Source organism: Apiospora phragmitis (assembly GCF_038363925.1).
Source record: "Apiospora phragmitis strain CBS 135458 chromosome Unknown utg000010l:1.0-9815664.0:1.0-9183399.0, whole genome shotgun sequence".
NCBI lineage: Eukaryota > Fungi > Ascomycota > Sordariomycetes > Amphisphaeriales > Apiosporaceae > Apiospora > Apiospora phragmitis.
In genome coordinates, this window is record NW_027117409.1 from 1,201,223 (window position 1) to 1,222,127 (window position 20,905).

At 52.8% G+C, this 20,905-nt stretch overlaps 6 protein-coding genes across 6 annotated transcripts; 4 read left to right on the forward strand and 2 right to left on the reverse strand.

Annotated features, from left to right (window-relative positions):
- Positions 1–365: 365 nt before the first annotated feature.
- PG994_010163 (uncharacterized protein) lies at positions 366–2,893 on the forward strand (the record flags this gene model as incomplete). The annotated part of the gene is made up of 3 exons (XM_066861572.1): positions 366–497; positions 856–2,667; positions 2,720–2,893. The coding sequence occupies 3 exons, from the start codon at positions 366–368 to the stop codon at positions 2,891–2,893; spliced, it is 2,118 nt and encodes a 705-aa protein (XP_066710682.1).
- A 644-nt stretch (positions 2,894–3,537) lies between these two features.
- On the reverse strand, positions 3,538–4,476 carry PG994_010164 (uncharacterized protein; the record flags this gene model as incomplete). Its single annotated transcript, XM_066861573.1, has 1 exon — positions 3,538–4,476. One exon carries the CDS (start codon positions 4,474–4,476, stop codon positions 3,538–3,540), a length of 939 nt encoding a protein of 312 aa, XP_066710683.1.
- Positions 4,477–7,059: 2,583 nt separating this feature from the next.
- On the forward strand, positions 7,060–7,422 carry PG994_010165 (P-loop containing nucleoside triphosphate hydrolase protein; the record flags this gene model as incomplete). Its single annotated transcript, XM_066861574.1, has 1 exon — positions 7,060–7,422. One exon carries the CDS (start codon positions 7,060–7,062, stop codon positions 7,420–7,422), a length of 363 nt encoding a protein of 120 aa, XP_066710684.1.
- A 68-nt stretch (positions 7,423–7,490) lies between these two features.
- Positions 7,491–11,201, forward strand: PG994_010166 (P-loop containing nucleoside triphosphate hydrolase protein; the record flags this gene model as incomplete). Its single annotated transcript, XM_066861575.1, has 2 exons — positions 7,491–9,351; positions 9,385–11,201. 2 exons carry the CDS (start codon positions 7,491–7,493, stop codon positions 11,199–11,201), a joined length of 3,678 nt encoding a protein of 1,225 aa, XP_066710685.1.
- A 3,369-nt stretch (positions 11,202–14,570) lies between these two features.
- On the forward strand, positions 14,571–15,789 carry PG994_010167 (uncharacterized protein; the record flags this gene model as incomplete). Its single annotated transcript, XM_066861576.1, has 4 exons — positions 14,571–14,584; positions 14,631–15,129; positions 15,192–15,557; positions 15,610–15,789. The coding sequence occupies 4 exons, from the start codon at positions 14,571–14,573 to the stop codon at positions 15,787–15,789; spliced, it is 1,059 nt and encodes a 352-aa protein (XP_066710686.1).
- Positions 15,790–17,484: 1,695 nt separating this feature from the next.
- On the reverse strand, positions 17,485–20,699 carry PG994_010168 (GPI ethanolamine phosphate transferase 3; the record flags this gene model as incomplete). Its single annotated transcript, XM_066861577.1, has 4 exons — positions 17,485–18,569; positions 18,664–19,828; positions 19,876–20,301; positions 20,373–20,699. The coding sequence occupies 4 exons, from the start codon at positions 20,697–20,699 to the stop codon at positions 17,485–17,487; spliced, it is 3,003 nt and encodes a 1,000-aa protein (XP_066710687.1).
- Between the last annotated feature and the right edge of the window lie 206 nt (positions 20,700–20,905).

Genomic DNA, 20,905 nt, shown 5'->3' on the forward strand with positions numbered 1-20,905 from the left:
GTCACGAATCATCCCTCAAGTCGATTAAGGATCATTCTTCTTCCTCTTCTGCTTTTACCGACATTATTACCTCTGCCAACCACAACACTGTCGGGTCGCGCTGAGCCAGACACCGACACAGGCCTCGCAACTTTCTCCGTCACAGGGGCAATCCTGCCCTTTGGACACTTCTCTCTCCGACCGCCTCTCAACACAGCAAAGCACTACTGCATACATCGTACATTCTGACATCGATCCTTCTTCTATCCTCGTTGTCCCTGCCTTCTTGACGCTCCTCTCTGAATTTCCAGCCGACCCCTTTCGCCGTTTTCTTTATGCCTCTGTCTTCTGCCAAATCCTCCCCACCTCTGTCTTCCCTGGCCAAGATGGAGGACAGAAAGAGACCCGCCATGAGCGGCGCCGACGACATTGGCCCTCCCAGCAAACGCCAAGCCGTAAATGGCAGCAGCAAGCACTCCAAGGACGATTCCGACATGAAGGAAGAGGCTTGGATCGAGGTATGTTACCATCTCCCTCTACGCCTCGATATCCCTCGACTACACTTTTGTGCCTCATTGTGATTGCCGAACACATGAGCATTGCATGATTTCCCCCTCTGTCGGCTCTGTTCTCATCTTTGGCACGGTATCGCAAATAATGACGGCCTGTCACTTTCGCTTCCTGTCATGATGGCCTGATTCATACTCACAATTTCAGACTTGATGCCCAGCCTTCGCTGTCATCTATTCTGCCTCTGATGAAACACCTGCCATTCCTGATTGCCAAGATACCCACGTTCACCCGACATACCACGCCAAACGTCGCACCTTTGGAGAGATGGAAGGGAGGAAGCGCTGACAGATACGGAACTACTAGGAATACACCAAGGATGCGATACTCCGTCAGATGCTGGAATATAAACGCAAATGTAGCACTCTAGAGACACGGCTAGAGGAGGTGGAACAACGCTCGGCCCACCATGATGACCATTTGCGAACAGTTGACAAGTGGTGGCTACAACTTCTCCAAGAAGTATCGGTGCTGGCCGAAAACAAGGTTCCTTACCAGCCTGGCGAAGAGCAACCGTTCCCCACCCATACATCTTTCAAGGATATCGAAGGGCTTGAAGCGCACCTCGAGGATAAAGCAGCTGCCATCAAGACAATAACAGACAGTTTGTTCTCCCGCCTCTCTGCTGCTCGTGGTCAAGTCGCGCCCAATATCACCAACCTGGAGACACAAGTGAATACTTTGCTTGCCAACCAGAAAGAGTTTCTCGTCAAACTCGACCGCCTGGCTTCAGAGAAGGATGAAACATCGGAGCAACTTAACACCGCTACACTTAGGTATCTTAAGGCTGAACGGAAGCTTGATAGGGTGAAGAGTACACAAGTCCAGAAACTTGAGCAACAAGCTATGGCCAGCGCAACAGCGCGCCCGGCTGGCGCAGATGCAGACAACGGGGCTTCGGGCGAGTCTAATGGGAATGCTCAAGCTCTGCAGCTTGCTCTCGCAGAAGCTAAGTTGGAGGCTACGAAGCAAAAGGAACAGCTGGACGTAGTCCAGGCGCAGAACAAGACTATCCAGGAGGAGCTCACCAATCTTCAGATCAGATTAACAAATCTGACGGACGAAGACTATTCACGCACCGACCTGTTTAAACTCCTAAAGAATCAGCATGAGGAATTGGTCAAGAAGGTCAACCACTTGGACACGGAAAACAAGAAGCTCCAGGAAGTCAGCCACAAGCTCAAAGTCGAGCGTGAAACGTACAAGAAGAAGCTGGAGGACGAAGCGCAAATGTTGACGACAGAACTTGAGGACCAGCTACAGCAATCCGATACTGCCCTCGCCCGAGTAAGGTCCGCACGAGATGAGCTACACGGCGAGGTGACAATGCTCAAGTCTCAACGAGATCAGGAGCGCCAAGCCGTCAATCACTTTAAGGAGCTTGTAGCTGCCAATCAGGACCGTATTGCCGCGCTAGAGTCAGAATTGCAACGTCTGCAACCGAGCGAAGATGTGGATATGACGCCGCGTCCGGATATTGAAGAAATGAGCCTCGAAGATCTTCGCGAGAAGTACAAGAAACTGGAGAAGGACTTCAAGTCGATCAATGACGAGCTTCCTGCCATGACAGCAGCCGTCAAGAAGTACCAGGGTCTTGCAACCAAGAAAATTATGGATTTCGAGTCGCTGGAAGATCGCTTAGCTATGGCCATCGCCGAGAAGGCCAAGGCCAACCAGAAGTATTTCGATGCGCGCAAGAATACGGATATCCACATGGAGGAGATCAAGCGCCTGCGAGCCCAGAACAACAAAAGCTCCGATATCATATCCCAGCTGAAAGAGAACGAGGCACAGCACCGCACGCTACTGAGTAACATGGAGAAGCAACTTGTAGATCTGAAGCAGACCAACACGGCCATCATGACAGAAAGCAAGCGGCTCGAATCATCCAGTAACGAGGCTTTGCGTCGTTATGATGCTTTGAAGAACCAGGTCAACGAGCTATCCTCCTTAGCGAAATCCAAAGATGCCACCGCCTCGCAGGTTAAGGACCGTGCAGCGGTTCTGGAGACGGAGAATGAGAAGATGAAGCTGCGGGTCGAGCACGTATCGAAAGACCGAGATAAGTGGAAGGTCAAGAGCATGAGCAACTCCTCTGAAGAAGAAGACATGCTACGAGTAAGTCAATACACCACGACCATGAAGCCTCCGAATACTAACACTCTTTTAGCAACTAGCCACTTGTTCGGTGTGCCAAAACCGGTTCAAGAATACGGTGCTCACGAAATGCGGTCATATATTCTGCAAAGAATGTACCGAAGACCGCTTGACGAACCGAATGCGCAAATGTCCGAACTGCGCAAGGGCTTTCGATCGCAACGATACCATGACGGTGCATCTCTGAGCCCAAATACGATGGATCCCGTCCGACTTAAGACGATCGGGGAATTCTGTACTGTATAGTATCTGCCGATGTGTATGAGTGTTTGTACATAATAATGAGCCTAGCGTCCGTTTCTGTGTTGAGAAGATGGGCTGTTTGTTGACTGAGACGGGCGCCTATGAGTATGCTTGTCGTGTCTTGGGAAAGTTTTTGCACTATGCCAGATACCCACCCGGCTTGGGAGCGGAAGCGAAAGAGAGGGATCGCTGAAAGGCGTCGGATCTTCACGAACCAGTTGAGCAAGGGCGTCCAGATGCCTTGTAAGGCCCGTGGTGGATACCAGTCGAGATGCCGCAACGATTTTGGGGAGACTTGCTGGCATACCCTCCTACTCTCAATCGAAGCGATGAGGAATTACGGGCGCACAGGATAGAGAAGCAGTCTATACCTGCTTTGTAGGAATACATCAACCTGACAAACAACCATAGATATTCGATGCAATTTGTTTGTATTGTTCCCAAAGGGTACTGTGCTTATCTGCTGAAAGGAACGCGTGTAGAGTTTGTTGGATTCGTGACTTCGTCTCGTCGTTTATATTCGTTGCTAATTGTTCATCCGCCCAAGCCCATCAATATCGTGCTCGGTGTCTCTATCTCGTTCTACTACTACCTGCGACTTGTGCCGCCAAATCCTGTACTTTCGTGTCTGTCGGATGAGCTCGAGCTTGAGCTGGAGTATGACGGACCAGCGCTACTGCCACTGCCGCCCCATCCCGAGCCATAGTTGCGTTGCGGCGGCGGCTGCTGCTGCCGACCCCCCCTGTTGCCAGCATAGTAACCTGCAGCAGCGCCCGACGCGGCACCGGTCCAGAATCCAGGCCTCCAGCCTTGCTGTTGTTGTGATGATGAACGGGGCTTCGAACTATATGGCGGGGGAGGGTCGTCGTTGTCGTCGAACCGCGGTGCACCACCGCCACCTCCTCCGAAACCAGGACCGCCGCCGCCACCACCTCGCGGACGTCGTTGCACGGCTCCATTGCCATTCGCATTGACGTACGCGCTGTACACCATCCAGGCCAGCACGCCGACAAAGAGGATGCCGAAGAGAATCCCGCCCGCATCGACACCGCTCTGGTTCGGGTTCCAACCACCACCCAGATCCGGATACCGTTTCTCGCCTTCCTCGGTCAGGACGAGCCGGTACTGCACGCCGCAACTGCCCTTGAGCACGTAATCGTCGTCGGGCCCGCTGTACCCCTCGCACATGACGTCGGTGCCGCCCAGTTTCAGCTCGGGCGGCAGGCTGGCAGTGCACGACCACTGGATGTCTTCGGTCTCGTAGCCGGGGCCCTCGTTGATGCAGCGCATCACGTCGATCTCGTGCAGCCGGCACAGGGCCGGACTCGACGCGCACTTCAGCTGGGGCATGGCGGGCACGCGGCGGTGCGTGGTTTGGGCGCCGCCGCCGCGCAGGGTCAGGGTCTGGACTTGCGAGAGCAGGATGGCGTTCTTGGGTTTTTGGGCGGCGTGAGTGGTGGTTGGGGCGGTGGCAAGGAGGAGGGAGAGGAGCGGAGCCCAGAGGGCGGGCGGGAGATGGAGATGCATCTTCTTCAAAACTTGTTATGTTATGTCGTAGTTCACGAAGCCGAAAAGGAAATGGGATCAAGTTTCCCCCTGCCAGTTGCGATGCGAGATTGAATGTTCGTAATAATTGAGTGTTACGATGGAAGCGGGCAGGGTCGGGAGCGAGCCGTTTGCCAGTTAGCTAAGCCGGTGATTGTGGCAAGGTGACTGGAGGGGAAAGCTGCTGAATGTTTCGCGGGGTATCCAAGGTGCATAAGTCCCGTATGCAGTAAAGTGGTATGATTGGTGGCCAATCTCAAATTCGTTTGTGAAGTAGGTAAGCTGCTTAATTCCCTCTTCACGACTGTTTGGAAAAGCCAAAAAGTAGGTAAGAAGGTCAGAAAGTATGAGAGGCGAATTACCCTAGGTTGTCAGCATTGTAGGTGAGGCGAATTCGGGCTTGAGGACAAGCTGGCATTCATTCCAGTTTATTCGTTGTTGCCTTCTCATTGGGTCACTGCGTATCACTGCATGTCGAGCCGATGCTGCTGCTGCTGCTGCTGCCTTGAATCACAGGTAATGCGTCGCCACTTGAACGCAAGGCTGAGAATAGCATCCACTTTTCAGCTCGATATTCAGCTCATCGTTGGCCAGCCTTGTATGTATGGAAGACTGTTGATCAAGCGCTTGTGAGTTTCGCCGGATCCAGCCAACAGATAGGACGTACATATCTCACAAGCACTCTGTTAATACTCTTTTAAAACATGTTACCTAGGTTAGAAGAGAATCAAAAGGTCAATCCGATAGAAAGAAACAATTTCACCAAAAGGGTTTGTTTCCCCCCTTCATAACTGCATAATTCCGATCTGTCGGTGTTGAGGCCGGTTGTTTGGGCTGGGGATGCGATGCATCGGGACCCGGGTCATGACGAGCGGATGATTTTTCTTTTTTTGTATCACCTGCATAGCGGATGGTACATGGCACATGCAACCATAAGGTGTGCATAAGCTGAGAAGGGGGGCAGTACGAAACGAATGCGATAGAGAACCGCATCCATCACGGGAAGGCGCAAGCAATCCCGATCCCGAACCCCGTTTTCGTCGCTTACCTACACCCCCATTTCCCCCTGACTATTGACCGTGGACCCGAACTCTGAGATGGTTGTCGTGGGAGGAGGATTATGGAGTGCGCCGTATTTAGTGACGGTGCTGAGGTGATCGCGTCAGCCCACTCAGCCCGTCAGAGTCGAGTAAACCCCATCAGGGCATTGAGGCAGACAATCGTGGGTGACGGGGTGAGTCAAATTGCCGATGAACCTGACTATCTGACTACGTGCTGCCGCCAAGCCTTGCCGGACTTCACATATCTGACGAATGTAAAAGTACCCAGGGAGCCAGGTAGGGTATTTGTAGTTCGGTCGTCGGCGAATCTATCCTCTAGCGTAGGCCTCTGGAGAAACCTAGAAGCTTAGATCTGACCCCTGCACGTTTTAGCCGAGCAGCTGATAGAATGTTATTATCACGATCTGGGAAAGAAACTTCTGTCAACAGTTTTGGTATGCCCTACCTGACTTGCCTACCTTTTTTTTCTGCTGCGTTACGCATATTTCAATCAAGATGCGATCAGTGTTACAGAAGCAGGATCGGCAAGCTTTGCCAAGTGACTGACACGGAGTAAAGGCCCGACGAGATCTCTCAGGTGTGGGTGGTAGGAATGGATATCTCATTTACAGTGCACGCACGATAGCAAGTTCGTAGTATGGAGTAATCAAATTGCCAATCGCATCCATCTCTGTTACCAGGCGACTCGGCGAACGGCTTGCCTTCTTTGGGCAGGTACGGATACAGAGACCCAACGACACGGGCCAGTCTCGGCTGCAAAAAGGGGCCCTGTTGCTGCTCCTAGGCCTATTAGGTCTTAGGCCTCTAGGTTAATTCCAGTTCTGCAGCGCTCCTAGACCCATTCCCCAGATGCGACACGGCGGAACCCTCGAATTCCGTCCCTGGGTTACATAAAATAATGCACATCACCAGCGGAAAAGGGTACGTCTATTCTCACATAATAAGAAGGCGAAATACCTGCTGCTATTATAAACACTTTCGAGAGTCCGGACTCATCTCTACGCCACCGACGAGGCATTACACCCATATTATTTCTCGGGTTCTTTATGGGTTGCGACTACATTTCCTGAGAGTTTCATCCGCATATAGATTTCGCCAGATCCGCTCGTGACAATCCTGCTGCCAACGGGTTCTCCATCCTTGCGATGATTCAGTCACGACTAACTTGATACTGTTCTCTGCATACATTGTCTTTTTTAGAATAATCTTAATCTGCTTTCTTTGCTTTTGAGGTAAGCCCCACCCCCACTTTCACAAGTGATCGCCCTGTTATCATGCTTCAGCATCTCAGCATCATGGAGAGTCTATTTGTTGCTATTCATGGAGTTGCGTGTCATTGTTGAGTTTGCTCAAGGGTTGGCGATTCGTTGCCATATTGCCTTTGGGCAGTGCTCGCGTCTTGAGCTACCTCTCTCGCGTCCCCTCCCTTCCTTGTTGACTGTTCGAGGTCGCCCTGGCCTTTCTTCCAACTATCATCACTTCCTAGGCGTACAAGTTGTTAACTATGTCGCAGGAATACCTCTACAGGCTTGACAGGCTTGACCGGCCCTTGCCAGAGCCGCCGTCCAATAGGGCCTCCGAGATCTTTTACGACTCGTTTGAAGACTACAGGGCCTTTGAAAACGCTCACAGGATGATGGCCGCGGAATTTCAAGAAACGGTGCCGGGGGAGATGGCCGCTGAGAACGAGAAGCGGTCAACCGATGGAACACTTACTGGCCGAAACTCCAGCCGGGGTGACTCGGAAAAGCCAGGACGGCCCCTGGCCAAGGCCGACTCGAAAGTTATCAAAGCCGCCAAAGAAGAGGACGACGATCCGTTCAGGAACCTCCCACCCATGAGGCTCAGATTCTACGGAGGCAGATAGTAACGGATGAGGTCAAAGCCGGCGTTGGCATCATATATCGCTATGCCGATAAGTGGGATCTCACCATCATGTTCATCAGTTCTCTATGTGCTATCGGTGGTGGTGCTGCGCTGCCTCTCATGACGGTCATCTTCGGAAACCTGCAGGGGACTTTCCAAGGTTACTTCCTTGGACAGGTCACCTACGACGAGTATATGAGCGAAATGACCTCGCTGGTTCTGTACTTCATATATCTGGCTATCGGAGAATTTGTCACCATCTATGTCGCCACAGTCGGTTTCATTTACACGGGCGAGCACGTCAGCGCAAAGATCCGGGAGCACTATCTCGAGAGCTGCATGAAGCAGAATATCGGTTACTTCGACAAACTTGGAGCTGGTGAGGTCACTACTCGGATTACGGCAGACACCAACCTCATCCAAGATGGCATTTCCGAAAAAGTCGGCTTGACGTTGACGGCCGTTGCTACTTTCATATCGGCCTTCGTTATTGGCTTTATCGAATACTGGAAGCTGACCCTGATTCTGTTGTCGACTGTTGTCGCGCTCATGCTCGTCATGGGTACCGGCTCCCAATTCATCATTAAGTACAACAAGCACTCCATTCAAGCATATGCGCTTGGCGGTAGCGTGGCAGACGAGGTCCTTAGCTCGATTCGCAACGCCGTCGCTTTCGGCACACAAGATCGCCTTGCCAAGCAGTACGACAGTCACCTTATTCGAGCTGAGACCTACGGCTTCAAGGTCAAGGCGACCATTGCTTGCATGGTGGCTGGCATGATGTGGGTGTTATACTTGAACTACGGCCTATCCTTCTGGGTCGGAAGCCAGTTCCTGGTTGATGGCGCCGTGCCACTCTCGAAAATTCTCATCATTATGATGTCGGTTATGATCGGTGCTTTCAATCTCGGAAACGTCGCACCCAACATCCAGGCCTTTGGCACGGCTGTCGCAGCGGCTGTCAAGATTTACAACACCATCGATCGCATCTCTCCCTTGGATCCTACCGTCGAGACTGGCGAGAAGCTGGACCATGTTAAGGGTACTATTCGCCTGGAGAATGTCAAGCACATCTACCCATCGCGTCCCGAAGTTGTCGTCATGGACGGCGTGTCGCTAGAAAATCCCGCCGGCAAAACGACTGCCTTAGTTGGCGCTTCTGGATCCGGCAAGAGCACCATCGTTGGCCTCGTTGAGCGCTTCTATGACCCTATTGGTGGTTCGGTATATCTCGATGGACACGACATCAGCACATTGAACCTGAGGTGGCTTCGCCAGAACATCGCCCTGGTCAGTCAGGAACCTACATTATTTGGAACCACGATCTACGGCAACATCAAACACGGGTTGATTGGCACCAAGCATGAGCATGAGAGCGATGAAATCCAAAAAGAACTCATCATTGAAGCTGCGAAGAAGGCAAACGCTCACGACTTCATCACCAGTCTCCCTGAAGGCTACGAGACCAATGTTGGCGAACGGGGTTTCCTGCTCTCCGGAGGCCAGAAACAACGTATTGCTATCGCCAGAGCCATCGTGTCAGACCCCAAGATTCTTTTGCTCGACGAAGCCACTAGTGCGCTTGATACAAAGTCTGAAGGCGTCGTCCAGGCTGCTCTGGAAGTCGCTGCTGAGGGCCGTACGACTATCACCATTGCCCATCGCCTGTCTACAATCAGGGATGCGCATAACATTGTGGTCATGTCCCGTGGAGTGATTATCGAGCAGGGTACACATGCCGCGCTTCTCGAGAAGCAAGGTGCCTACTTTAGCCTGGTTAATGCCCAGAACATCGCGGCCGTAAACGAGCTCACGGCCGAGGAACAGGAGGCTATCGACGAAGAGGAAGAAACATTGATTCGCAAGGCGTCTGCCAAGAACGGTGACTATGTCGAAGATCCAGATGACAATATCCGGGAGAAGCTGAATCGTTCGACCACTTAGGCCTCTGCTTCAAGCAGAGTTCTCAAGGGCCGTCAGACCGCCGACGAGGAACACAAGTACAGTTTATGGACACTCGTCAGCCTGATCGCTTCTTTCAATCGAGAGGAGTGGAAGCTCATGCTTTGGGGTTGCTTCTGGGCTATCATCTGCGGTGGCGGTAATCCAACTCAGGCCTACTTCTTTGCCAAGCAGATCATGGTCCTGGGTGTTCCTCTGAACCCTGCGACCAACGGCCAACTCAAGAAGGACAGCGACTTCTGGAGTTCCATGTACCTGATGTTGGCTTTTGTTCAGCTTATTGCATTCATTGCCCAAGGAGTCGCCTTCGCCAGATGTTCCGAACGCCTTGTTCATAGAGTCCGTGACCGTGCGTTCCGCACCCTGCTCCGACAAGACATCTCTTTCTTCGACAAAGATTCCAACACTGCGGGAGCTCTGACTTCCTTCCTCTCGACTGAAACGACTCATGTCGCTGGCCTCAGCGGTGTTACTCTCGGTACTCTGCTCATGGTCAGCACCACCCTAGTGGCTGCCCTCATTCTTGCCCTTGCTATTGGTTGGAAGCTGTCTCTGGTGTGTATAGCGACCATACCAGTGCTTCTAGCCTGTGGTTTCTTCCGATTCTACATGCTCGCCCACTTCCAACGACGCTCGAAGACTGCCTACGAGCAGTCTGCATCGTATGCTTCCGAGGCTATCTCTGCCATCCGAACCGTCGCTTCTTTGACCCGAGAACACGACGTTCTGGCCCAATACCAAGGTGCTCTCGCTGCCCAACAACGTGCCAGTTTGATCTCCATCCTCAAATCCAGTATTCTGTATGCGGCGTCCCAATCGCTTCTGTTCCTAGCCTTTGCTCTTGGATTTTGGTACGGAGGAACGTTGATCGGCAAGCACGAGTACGACATGTTCCAGTTCTTTGTTTGTTTCTCGGCCATCATCTTCGGCGCTCAATCCGCTGGATCCATTTTCTCATTCGCCCCTGACATGGGCAAAGCCCATCAGGCCGCTGCTGAGCTCAAGACCCTGTTTGACAGGAAGCCTGTCGTCGACACCTGGTCCTCAACTGGCGAGTGTCTCGAGTCTGTGGATGGTACCATCGAGTTCCGCGATGTCCACTTTCGGTACCCTACGCGACCTGAGCAGCCCGTTCTGCGAGGTCTGAACCTTACCGTCCGGCCTGGCCAGTATGTAGCATTGGTTGGTGCGTCTGGCTGTGGTAAGAGTACGACAATTGCTCTGCTCGAGCGCTTCTACGACCCGATCGTCGGCGGTGTCTATATCGACGGCAAAGAAATTAGCAGCCTGAATGTCAACGAATACCGGTCGTTCATTGCGCTCGTGTCTCAGGAACCCACGCTTTACCAGGGCACCATTAAGGAGAACATCCTTCTTGGCGCCAACCACGAGGCCACGGATGAGGCGGTGCAGTTCGCCTGCAAGGAGGCCAACATCTACGACTTCATCATGTCGCTGCCCGACGGCTTCAACACCGTCGTCGGCAACAAGGGAACCCTGTTGTCCGGTGGGCAGAAGCAGCGTATCGCCATCGCGCGCGCCCTGATCCGTGACCCCAAGATCCTGCTGCTGGACGAGGCCACGTCGGCGCTCGACTCCGAGTCGGAGCACGTCGTCCAGGCCGCGCTCGACAAGGCCGCCAAGGGCCGCACCACCATCGCCGTGGCCCACCGCCTCAGCACCATCCAGCGCGCCGACATCATCTATGTCTTCGACCAGGGCCGCATCGTCGAGGAGGGCACCCATTCTGACCTCATGCGTAAGAATGGCCGCTATGCGGAGCTGGTTAACCTGCAGAGTCTGGAGAAGAACCGATAATATGCCAGATCAGCTTATATAGGGTTTCGAATCTGATGCCGCTTGTTTCTGTTTTTGTTTATTCCCTGTTTATGTTTTAGATGATGTTCCGCTCAGAGCGTATTGCATGTTTTCCTCAGGAAGTATCTCACGAGTAGATAAGTCTGACGGCGAGTATGGACGAAATGTAGGAAAATGATCCTCATCACTGGTATTGAGGAAAAGGGGAGATTGCATCATCGATGGCGTTGGCGGTATCAGCACTTAGATTTCTTGCTTTTTATCATGTTCGAAGCAGTTCGAGGTCCGATCAAGGAATACTTGCGCCGCGATTGCAGTCCAGTCTGGAGGAATGGTCTTTCCCATTTCTTCTTATGTGTTGCTCTTTGAAAAAATACTCACACTTTACTGCTTGGCGTCTGAAATGGCGAGGTCACGCTCTGTATATAGTCCTTGTAATCGAACAAAAAAGACCATACGCTCTCTCGCTCTCTCGCCCTCTTTTGTTATCCCGTTCTTACGGACATGATGACAAACTTCTAGGCTAGGGACAGTGTCTGTAGCTGATGTTGACTGCTCAATAACCGTTACCACTACCCTGTCGATGCAACCATCCGTGAGTCAATGGCAGTCACTGGCTGAATGGGAAATTATATCTGCAAAGGGCCCTTGAGACACTTCAAATACAATCATAAACATGCCATTCCTCTTCGTCCATGTTTCTCTCTCTCGTTGCAACTCTGACCTTCGTATATATGCATGAGGGGTAATCGCGTGTTACATACCTACGTTGACACGCGAGCATGCGACGACAAGGATTGTTTTCCTCCCGTCGTATCCTCTTGCTTGGGGAATGGATCGGCAGCTTCTAGACTTTGCGATCGACACTTCTTCGCACCCGGACCAGGCTATGGCACATGGCCATTGTCACACACATTCATGCTGTACGACGACAATGTTGCTGCTCGCTCACTGCAAAGAGGCCCGGGGCGGGATTTTGGTTGGCGACAGTTCTCTATGGTGTACCGTACCTATGTAATGACTCGAGGCTGCAGGCAATGAATGCAGTCCAATCCACCCAAACCGCCGCAAGCTTTTTCCGTTACATATGCCGTGTTTGCATGAGATCCTCTCCGAGTCCTCCACAGAAGAACTGCGCCCCAGAACTCTAATCGGCCGCAATCCTACTTCCCCTGACCTTACCTTATTGTCGGGACCGGCAGCTCGCAACCGGAGACAGGTGTCTATTTCTGTGTAGATATTGTACATAGACGGTGTGTGTTACCAAAAGACCATTTCCAACGGGAACAATCAATAATGCAACAATGGCAAGATCCATCCAATCCGACTATTTATTGATTTACGTACTACACCGTATTTACTACCACCGATCGGCTAGGTTGGCCGGCCCTTAGGCTGTTGGGGGCGCCCGTCCAGCTACCCGAAAAAAGCAAGTCAAGCGAGGGTTGACAGCATCGGCTTTTCAATAGCGTTCAAGGCACCCACGCAAGCGGTGTGCAACTAGACTTTATCTGGACCTGTCGTCGTACACTGGTGTACCGCTCAAGTTAAGCCTCAATCATTCATCGCAAATAATAAAGGACAGGACAGGACAGAGGCAGGCAACAGGGGGGAAAGGGGGAAATTTTGCTTATGCAGGCTCCCAAGGAATTGCCCACACATTTGGCTTGCCTACAGTAACCTACCCACTTTGGTGCGTGCCCCTCAAAGTGACAAAAGTATCCGATGCGGTGTCCTGCCTGCTTTTGCACTGCAGCAGTTTGGCGCCATCCACCCATCCAGCCAGCATCTCACATACATACCCTGGCGCCTGCTTTTTCGTTTGTAGGAAGACCCCATCTCGTCAGTTCCTGTTGCAACACGAGGGGGGCCAAGGCACGACATTGTCGCACACCGGCGCCCCAGCAAGCCACTCGCGTGGTTTCTTCGCACCAAGGCTAATGGTTAATTGCGCCTACTGCAAGGATGGTTACAAGTCTTTTGCAAGTTGCGGCCTACTGCAAGGTACGGTGCGATAATGGCCGCCCGTTGTGGGCCAACCAACGTAAGGGGTCCCCCTCCTGTTTTAGTTCATCTCATTCGCGCAGCATCGCATCGTTGCCTCTCAGGCAGGGGGGAATCAGGATTCAGGGCGGACCTCTCTGTGAACAATACGACCCGATTTGCCAGGGCCATCAGTTTGTCCTGCCCCTCCCCTCTTATATTGCCCGCTCTTTTTCATTCATGCATCGGCCCAGATATGGAGCCCTGGACCGAAGCCTGGAGAAAAATTGGACATGAGATCGGTACATGTCTTGGGCAGGGTTTGCGTGTGCTTGTACATATGTAGGCATACAGATACATACTGTATGCATGGCGTCCTTATTTCCGTCAGCCCTCCCAGTGCCCAGAGTCCTGCTGGTCTGAATCCCTACCATATGCACGGGAGAGCAGCGCTCGATTTTCCGGTTTAGGCAAGGTGCAGTGGTTTGCATATCTACCGTTTGTCCCGGCGTCGCGCTGGGAGCCCACCCCTACCTGGGTCGCACACACGTCCGGCCAACTGGTCTATCCCCCATTGCCCTGCCTGCCTGCTCGCTCGTTCTTGGTTGTTGGTGACGGGTGCGGGTGGGCGTGAGAAAAAGAACAGGGATGGGGGGCGGTGCCTCTTCTCTATGTGTGTGTGCCATGGGAGGCGCGGCTAAGAGTCGCTTTAATTAACTTGCCGGTGGGCAGACAGGCCTGACCTTGATTCTTTCCGACAGAGAGAGCCAATGGCGGTGTCCAATTCCTCTCTACCCACTGTCTCCCACTCATTCCAGTCGTTCGTTTATCGGTTCAATCCATTCTCTCGTTCTTCAGTCGGTCAATTGTTGTTGACCGTCCTCACTTCTGGTGTCACCTACACCTTCGTCGCTCGCTTCAACCTCTAAAACACACCTACTTCTTAATTCTATACTGATAATAATTACTCCTCGCACTGGACATCTTAATATCCTCCTTGCTTTGGTTTGCGAACTCGCGGAATTTCGACTATTCAAATCAAGCTTGGCTCTGGCCCTACTCGATCAGCTCAAGTGAGACATACATATCGTTGTCTTCTAGCCTCTCAGTCGCTTCGTCTGCGTTACTCATACCGAGGATTCACTCACGGAACGTTTTTAAACATCACCGTATCCAGCCGATTATCGAACCAGTGTGCGGGTCAGGCCATCTCAAGTCTCCTCGCGGTTCGGGCCACCTGATACAGCGGCGTGGGCGATTGTTGGAGGTGCTCGTTCCCATTGGGTGTCTCGGTCCTCGCCATAACGCACTTACGGCAGACGGTGCTCGACAACACACCAATATTTGGGTCTCATTCCTCCGGATAGCAACAGACGTTATGCTGGCATGTTTCGTAAACGGTAGGTTTGCCGCCACGACTTGATGTTACCTTTTGTTTCCACCCAGTCCGCAATATCGACAGTGGTACCCTGTACCCTTGCTTGACGTTTCAGGCTATCCCCGCCTTAGGATCCATCCGGGCAATGATTTTCGCAAACACTCTCTGCTGGGTCTCCCTGGCCGCAGCTATATCACTACAGGCCACCCAACAGCCCATCGAGACGTCGGTGGTTGGCCACCCGTCATTGTTCGACAGCGAAGAATGGCAGCAGATCATGCCCAGGAGGAATCAGCTCGTCGGCTACCGCGTAGGAAAGTCGCTGCACGAGCGGCCGATCAAGAACAAGGATCGTCGACCGTCATCAGCATCGAAGTGCCCACTTCCACCACATCCAAGCGAGCTGCAAAGACGGCCGCCGCCGCTACAGGACCCTTACCAAGCCCGATGGACAGCTTGCCCACGACGTTCTCGGACGATGCTTCGGGCAAATGCCCGGCCTTCATTCAGAGTTTTCTCGCCGACAATACGTTTAAGAGCTGCTACCCGTTTTCCATGCTCTTGCAGGTAAGTTCACAACACTGAGACAAACAGTTCACCTGAACACCCGAGACTAAGGCACGACGCAGGGAGGTTCCAATGGCTTTTTCGACGCTCAGAAGTCGCTAGTCAGCCTGACCCAGGTCCTCGACGCTTCCTGCAAGGCCGATGTCAAGATGTGCACGTCGTGGCTCGCCGACCTGACAGACCAATTCCAGCAAGATGGAAACTGTGGCCCCGAGCTTGCGAGCGGGAATACGGTCGTGCAGAAGGCGTACCAGGGGCTCAAGGCTTACCAGCCTCTTTACAGTGCGACGTGTCTCAAAGAGCCCGAGAGTCAGGCCTATTGCTACGCCACTGCCGCGACGGACACGAAGGATTTCTCGAGCGTCTACCCTCTACTACCTACCCCTGAACAGGAGCATGCCGGATTCGGCCACGCCCGCCTGCGATTGGTGCAACCAGCAAACCATGGGCATCTTCCAATCCTTTAGCTCCAATAGGAAGTCGTCCATAGCGGCGACGTACGAGAGCGGATCGACGGTCATGAACAGGGTGTGCGGTGCCGAGTATGTCAACAGCACGCTTCCAGTGGCCACCGAGAATGCCGCCGTAACCATGCAGCAAGCCCCTGTTCTGATTCTGTTTTCGTTCCTGGTCATGGCCTTCACACATCTCTTCCTCTAGGCCGGGCGGCAATACGGAGAGCAATTGAGCCTTGGATCAACAGAAACAACAACAATACGGACGGAGTTCAACAGGATGGGCGGTATACGGGGCTGGACTAAACTGGCCGGAAGGGCTCTTGGAAACGGTGACACTTTGGGTTATTATATGATTTTACGGTTCTATCTGATACGGCGGGACTGATTTTGTTCGATGGCTACCTTTCTCCATCGAAGCGTTCGATACCCTCCCACGCGAGCAAAAAATGCTACTTTCTTCCTTTCTTCACTGGGAAGCAATAATTTTGCTTTAATTTTTATTATTTTCAATTGTACACATGTGTACACACACATATATATATATATATATATATATATATATTCTCCCGTCGGTCCTTGGAGTACACGGCAAGGATGAATGGATACATATTGGTGGATGAAGGTACCAGGGAATGAAAACATGGGCAAATTGAGATGGACTAGGCGCATATGGGTTATGTGCCGACACGAAGACGCCACGAAATGGTAAGGATGGCAGCGGCCGGCGGAACAAGGAATAGAGAGATTTGGCCACTAGGCCAGAGAGGAACGTATAACGAACACGCACACCCCTGGCGCTATACCGGGATTAATAGATAACTTTATCTTCTTCCAGATCGTATATGATGAGACCGGTGATTACACAACGCTTGAAACGCTTGAACTACCTATTACTATACTTGAAGGACATTACCATCTCGGCGCCATGAATCTCCGCCATCGCCATCGTAGCACAATATCGACGACTATCCTTAGCCTAACAGATCTGTTCTTTTCCTTCCTTGACAAGCAAACTCAAAGTCACTCGTGAAACGCGAAAAGCAATCATACGTGACGTGACCTGCATCAACGCGGTTGAAGAAAGGAAAAGAAGAAAAGTGGAGGTGCCAGCGGGACAGGCCGCGTGACTTATAGCCAAGATGCGATGTTTATATAAACATCTCGGCTCCAGTTTCTTGGTTTCCTCAAGCTGTCACCCGCCCCTCCCTTGTCCATGACAAAGGGATGTTTCAGAAACACGAACCTGAACAACAGCAGCCGGGTCGGACAAAACGAAACAGTGAGACCCGTTAGATGTCGCGCTGGTATACGTACGTCATGTTATGTGTGTCTTGTGTCTTCATTATCGGCGTATGCAGGCAGATAGGGGTGGTTTTTAAATTAATCATATAATGATGATTTTGTTGCGCCCACTACTATGTAGCAGCCATGGATGATGAATAAAGAAAGTATTGCTTATACATCAGGCTTCTTGAGTAATTCAACCTGACTGACTGAGGGCTACTTGAAATCCTAGGCGGTATATCAATAAGTATGCTTTGAAGAGTATAGCAATACTCGCAATTGATTCTTTTAATATAACATATGAAGGATGTGTATTTACTATATAATCCTCCCTCTTTGACTTTTAGTAGTGCCCCTTTTAGAACGGGGCAAACGTATAAGTGTTTTAGGCCTAAGGGGGGTATATACAAACGAGGGGCGACCACGACCGCACCAGTTTCTCGCCGCAGCAAATGACTCACGTCTCTAAGACTGTCTAGTGTATCCCACCCAGCATTGTTCATCGCACTCCACTGCACATATATAATAGGGTCGATCAGCAAAGGGATAAATAGGGACGTATTCTAATCCGGCCTAATGCCCACCCGCCGCTCAATCAAGTTGATGATTCCGATCAATCAGCCCAGCCAAAGACCTCACTAACCGCCAGCGTATTCGTCCGAACCCCCGCAAGCGCCACGACGATGCCCACAAGGTCCACGACAAGCAGCACGGCCGCCGCCATCATGAAGCGCGGGTTAAACACGCGGAAGAGCATGAGGTGGCGGCGCAGGTGGCCGGCCCAGACCATGGTGGCCAAGCTCTCGACGGCGTAGTAAGCGACAAAAATCCCCAAGCAGCGCGTCACCGTCTCGAGGCCGCCTTTACGCTTGGGCGACGTCTTCCAGAGCGCGAGCAGCGGCACCGCGACGCAGGCCAGGATCTGGCCCGCGAACGTGTTAAACATGACCACCAGCGGCGACCAGGGGTAGCGCAGCGTGAAGAGCGGGATGAAGGCCGAGTCCCACTGGATCGACGACAGCACCGCCTGGTGGCCCGTCTTGAAGTAGTAGAACTCGCCCAGCAGCGCCAGCACGACGGGGCCGATGCTCTCCGTCGCTAGGCCGTTGAGGTCGACCATGTCGACGAGCGACAGCACCTGCCACAGCATGAGCGCCAGCGCGCTGCTGCCCATCGGCTTCGACAGCAGCATGCACGCCGCTGCGAAGTTGACCACGAGCAGCAGGTAGCGCGCGCCGTTGGCGTTGCCGTACCCCAGGATGGTGACTTGGGCCGTCCGGCCGCCGCTTCCGGCTTTGGTGAAAACCGAGATACACGGAGGCGCCCAGACGAAAGCGGTCGTACCGGCAACGAAAGCCAGCGCAAGTACTCCTTGGGCCATCGCCACCTGGATCGTTTTCAAAGTCGTCTCGGGAAGGTAGTCGATCAACCACTGACCGTTGCCAGCTGCGTCCAGAGTCCAGTAGGTGGCGGCCAGACCGAGGGCCCTTCGGAAAACGTAGCCAATCCAAAAGGGAGCCAGAGCTTCGTACGACCGAGACGAGACGAGATACCCCTTGATGATTGACGGAAGGCCGGCGAATACGATGAAGGGCAGTGCCAACTGCCAGGGTGCAGACGTAGACGAGTTGGCCGACGCATAGTAGGTAGATGTACAGTATGGCATCTGCTCCTCCCTGCAAAGCTTGGAGAAGGAGGCTAGTCGGCCAAGCAGGATGAAGACCACAGAGTGATATATACCCAAGATGCGGTCAGTGCGGGCAGGGAGACGCAACGCAGCGACTACGCTTACGAATCCGAAAGTCGACAAGAAGAACAGTGATATCGAGTCCTCCCATATGGTATATGAGTTTGAGGCAAATCCGATAGACTGGCTTACGGTGAAGATCACACCGAGCCATCCCCATATGGTGTTCGGTAGTAAGTTGAACAAGCTCTTCCCCAGTCCAAATAGCGAGACAGTCACTGCTAGCGAACTGGTTAACGCGGGGGATGGCTGCCGCCATTGACCAATCCTGCTCCTCGGACATGGACACATAACCTGCGCCAAGGGCAGCTCCAATTACGCCACCGATCAACGCCGACTTCACCAGGCTCTGACTCAAAGTCTGGTAAGATGGCAGCTCAGTCTGGCTTCCAGCATCTTGCAACTCCAGGCTTTTCTCAGCCAGATCCAGCTCGGCATCATCCAAGACAGCGAAATCATCATCTTCGTCCCTGGACACATAGACCAGAAGGACCAGGACCCCGAGTGCCATAACAACAATCCCCGAGGCCATCTTGGGGACGTCGAAACGTGCCCAAAGATCTTTGCATATCCGGAGCGTTTCTTCCTGGTACGCGGTATAGGCTCTGTAGACAAGCTCCCGGGCTTTTAGATTGGTGTTCTCTGTGGCAGACTGGGTTGCGCTGTCCCACAACTCTGCGGGCGACCCGGGTTTGGAGGTTTGTTCGATACCTCTGGCAACGAAGTATGAAGCTTGATACCGACGAATACCTGCCGAGGCCAATCTGGACACAGCTGCCAGATTGTCCCACGCATTGCCCTTTATTCCGGCGAAGGCTTCTTCAATCGGTCGGCCCAGGTTGTTGAAAGGAATTGGCAAGCCAAGCAGAAGTGCCAGCGTAGGGACCAGATCGATCTGGTTGACAGGGCGTTCCTTCGCAGTGGCAGGGGGTGTAACGTATTCCGGCAGCGTGCGGCCGAACACGGGTCTTTTCGAATACATCCACAGCGCAGCCTCTACTTCGTCGTCACTCTCACCTCCATGGTCGCCCTTGCTGTCCATGCCGTGGTCTCCCATGACGATCAGAACTGTGTCATCTTCGAGGGTTTCCACAAGATCCTGGACAAAAGTGTTCATTTGTTGAAGCTTGGCAGTCATGGCAGCATGGTTGGGGCCGTATCTGTGGCCAGCATGGTCCACCCCCAGGAAGTGACCGATCAAAACGTCCCACTGCGTCTGGTTCTCTTTCGTCATAAGGGGAATATATGCTCAAGAACTCCATTGTCCACAGTGTGCAGATCCCAGACATTGAAACTGTCATAAGGCTTGCTGATGTTGGCCTCGAAATAGCCCGGAAGAGAGGAGGTCCAGGTATCATCCCCTAGATGAACAATGCGTTTACCCAAAGCGTTGAGCTGCATCAGTAGGTTGTCCTCCTCAATAGCTGTTCCACCAAAACTGCTTCCCAAGTCGTTCAGTGTAGGCAAGGTGCCGGTTGTCAGACCCTTTAATCGCTGGAGGGTGGATGTCGGTGGGTCCGCGATGAAAGGCAGAAGTACCGCATTATTAGGCGACTGGACCGCCGTCTCGTAGAGAAAGGGGAAAGCATTGTGATAGATCTCGGCCTTGGTAAGGTCTTTGACTGGTACGGTGAAATCGTATCGTAGTGCGTCGATTAAGACGACGACTGCCTTGTCGAATGTCTTGGGGTGCCAGCAACCCCCTCCATGCTGCCTTGTCCTTCCCAGGCCGACAGTGGCTCGATGGGCGGCACGGAGCACTCGGATTTCTCGTCCAGGACCAAGCGCGTAAGCAAGAACCCGCCCGTGAACAGGACGATGCCGACCACATGTATGCACGTCATCCATATCCAGAACCCGAAGTTCCAGCCGAACCGCCGCTCGTAGCCCATCCTGCGACGGGCCTCAAAGGCCTGGCGTTGCTTCTCGGCGGCGCCGGAGCGCTCTTGCTTCGCCTCGGCGCCCAGGAGCTTCTTGTTGGCATCTTCGATTTCCTTTAACCGCTTGGCTTGGGCGTATTGGGCGGCTATAGTCTGGTACTCGGAAGGAGCGTCCTTCGGCCGTTGGTGGCGTTGAGGCATCGCGGTGTGCTGTGGCTAGGATAGCAAAGAAATGTGGGAGATTCGGTGGCTCAGGCCGAGCTGGCCATTGGTGTGGTATAAACAATTGGGGTACGTCTCCAGGTATAACGGTCGACTCTACCTCGACATGGCTGTTAGAAACGATAAGACGTGAATATAGAGTAGAGAGCGACGTTGACAGCTAGGTTAGTCGCGCTTTGAGTTGG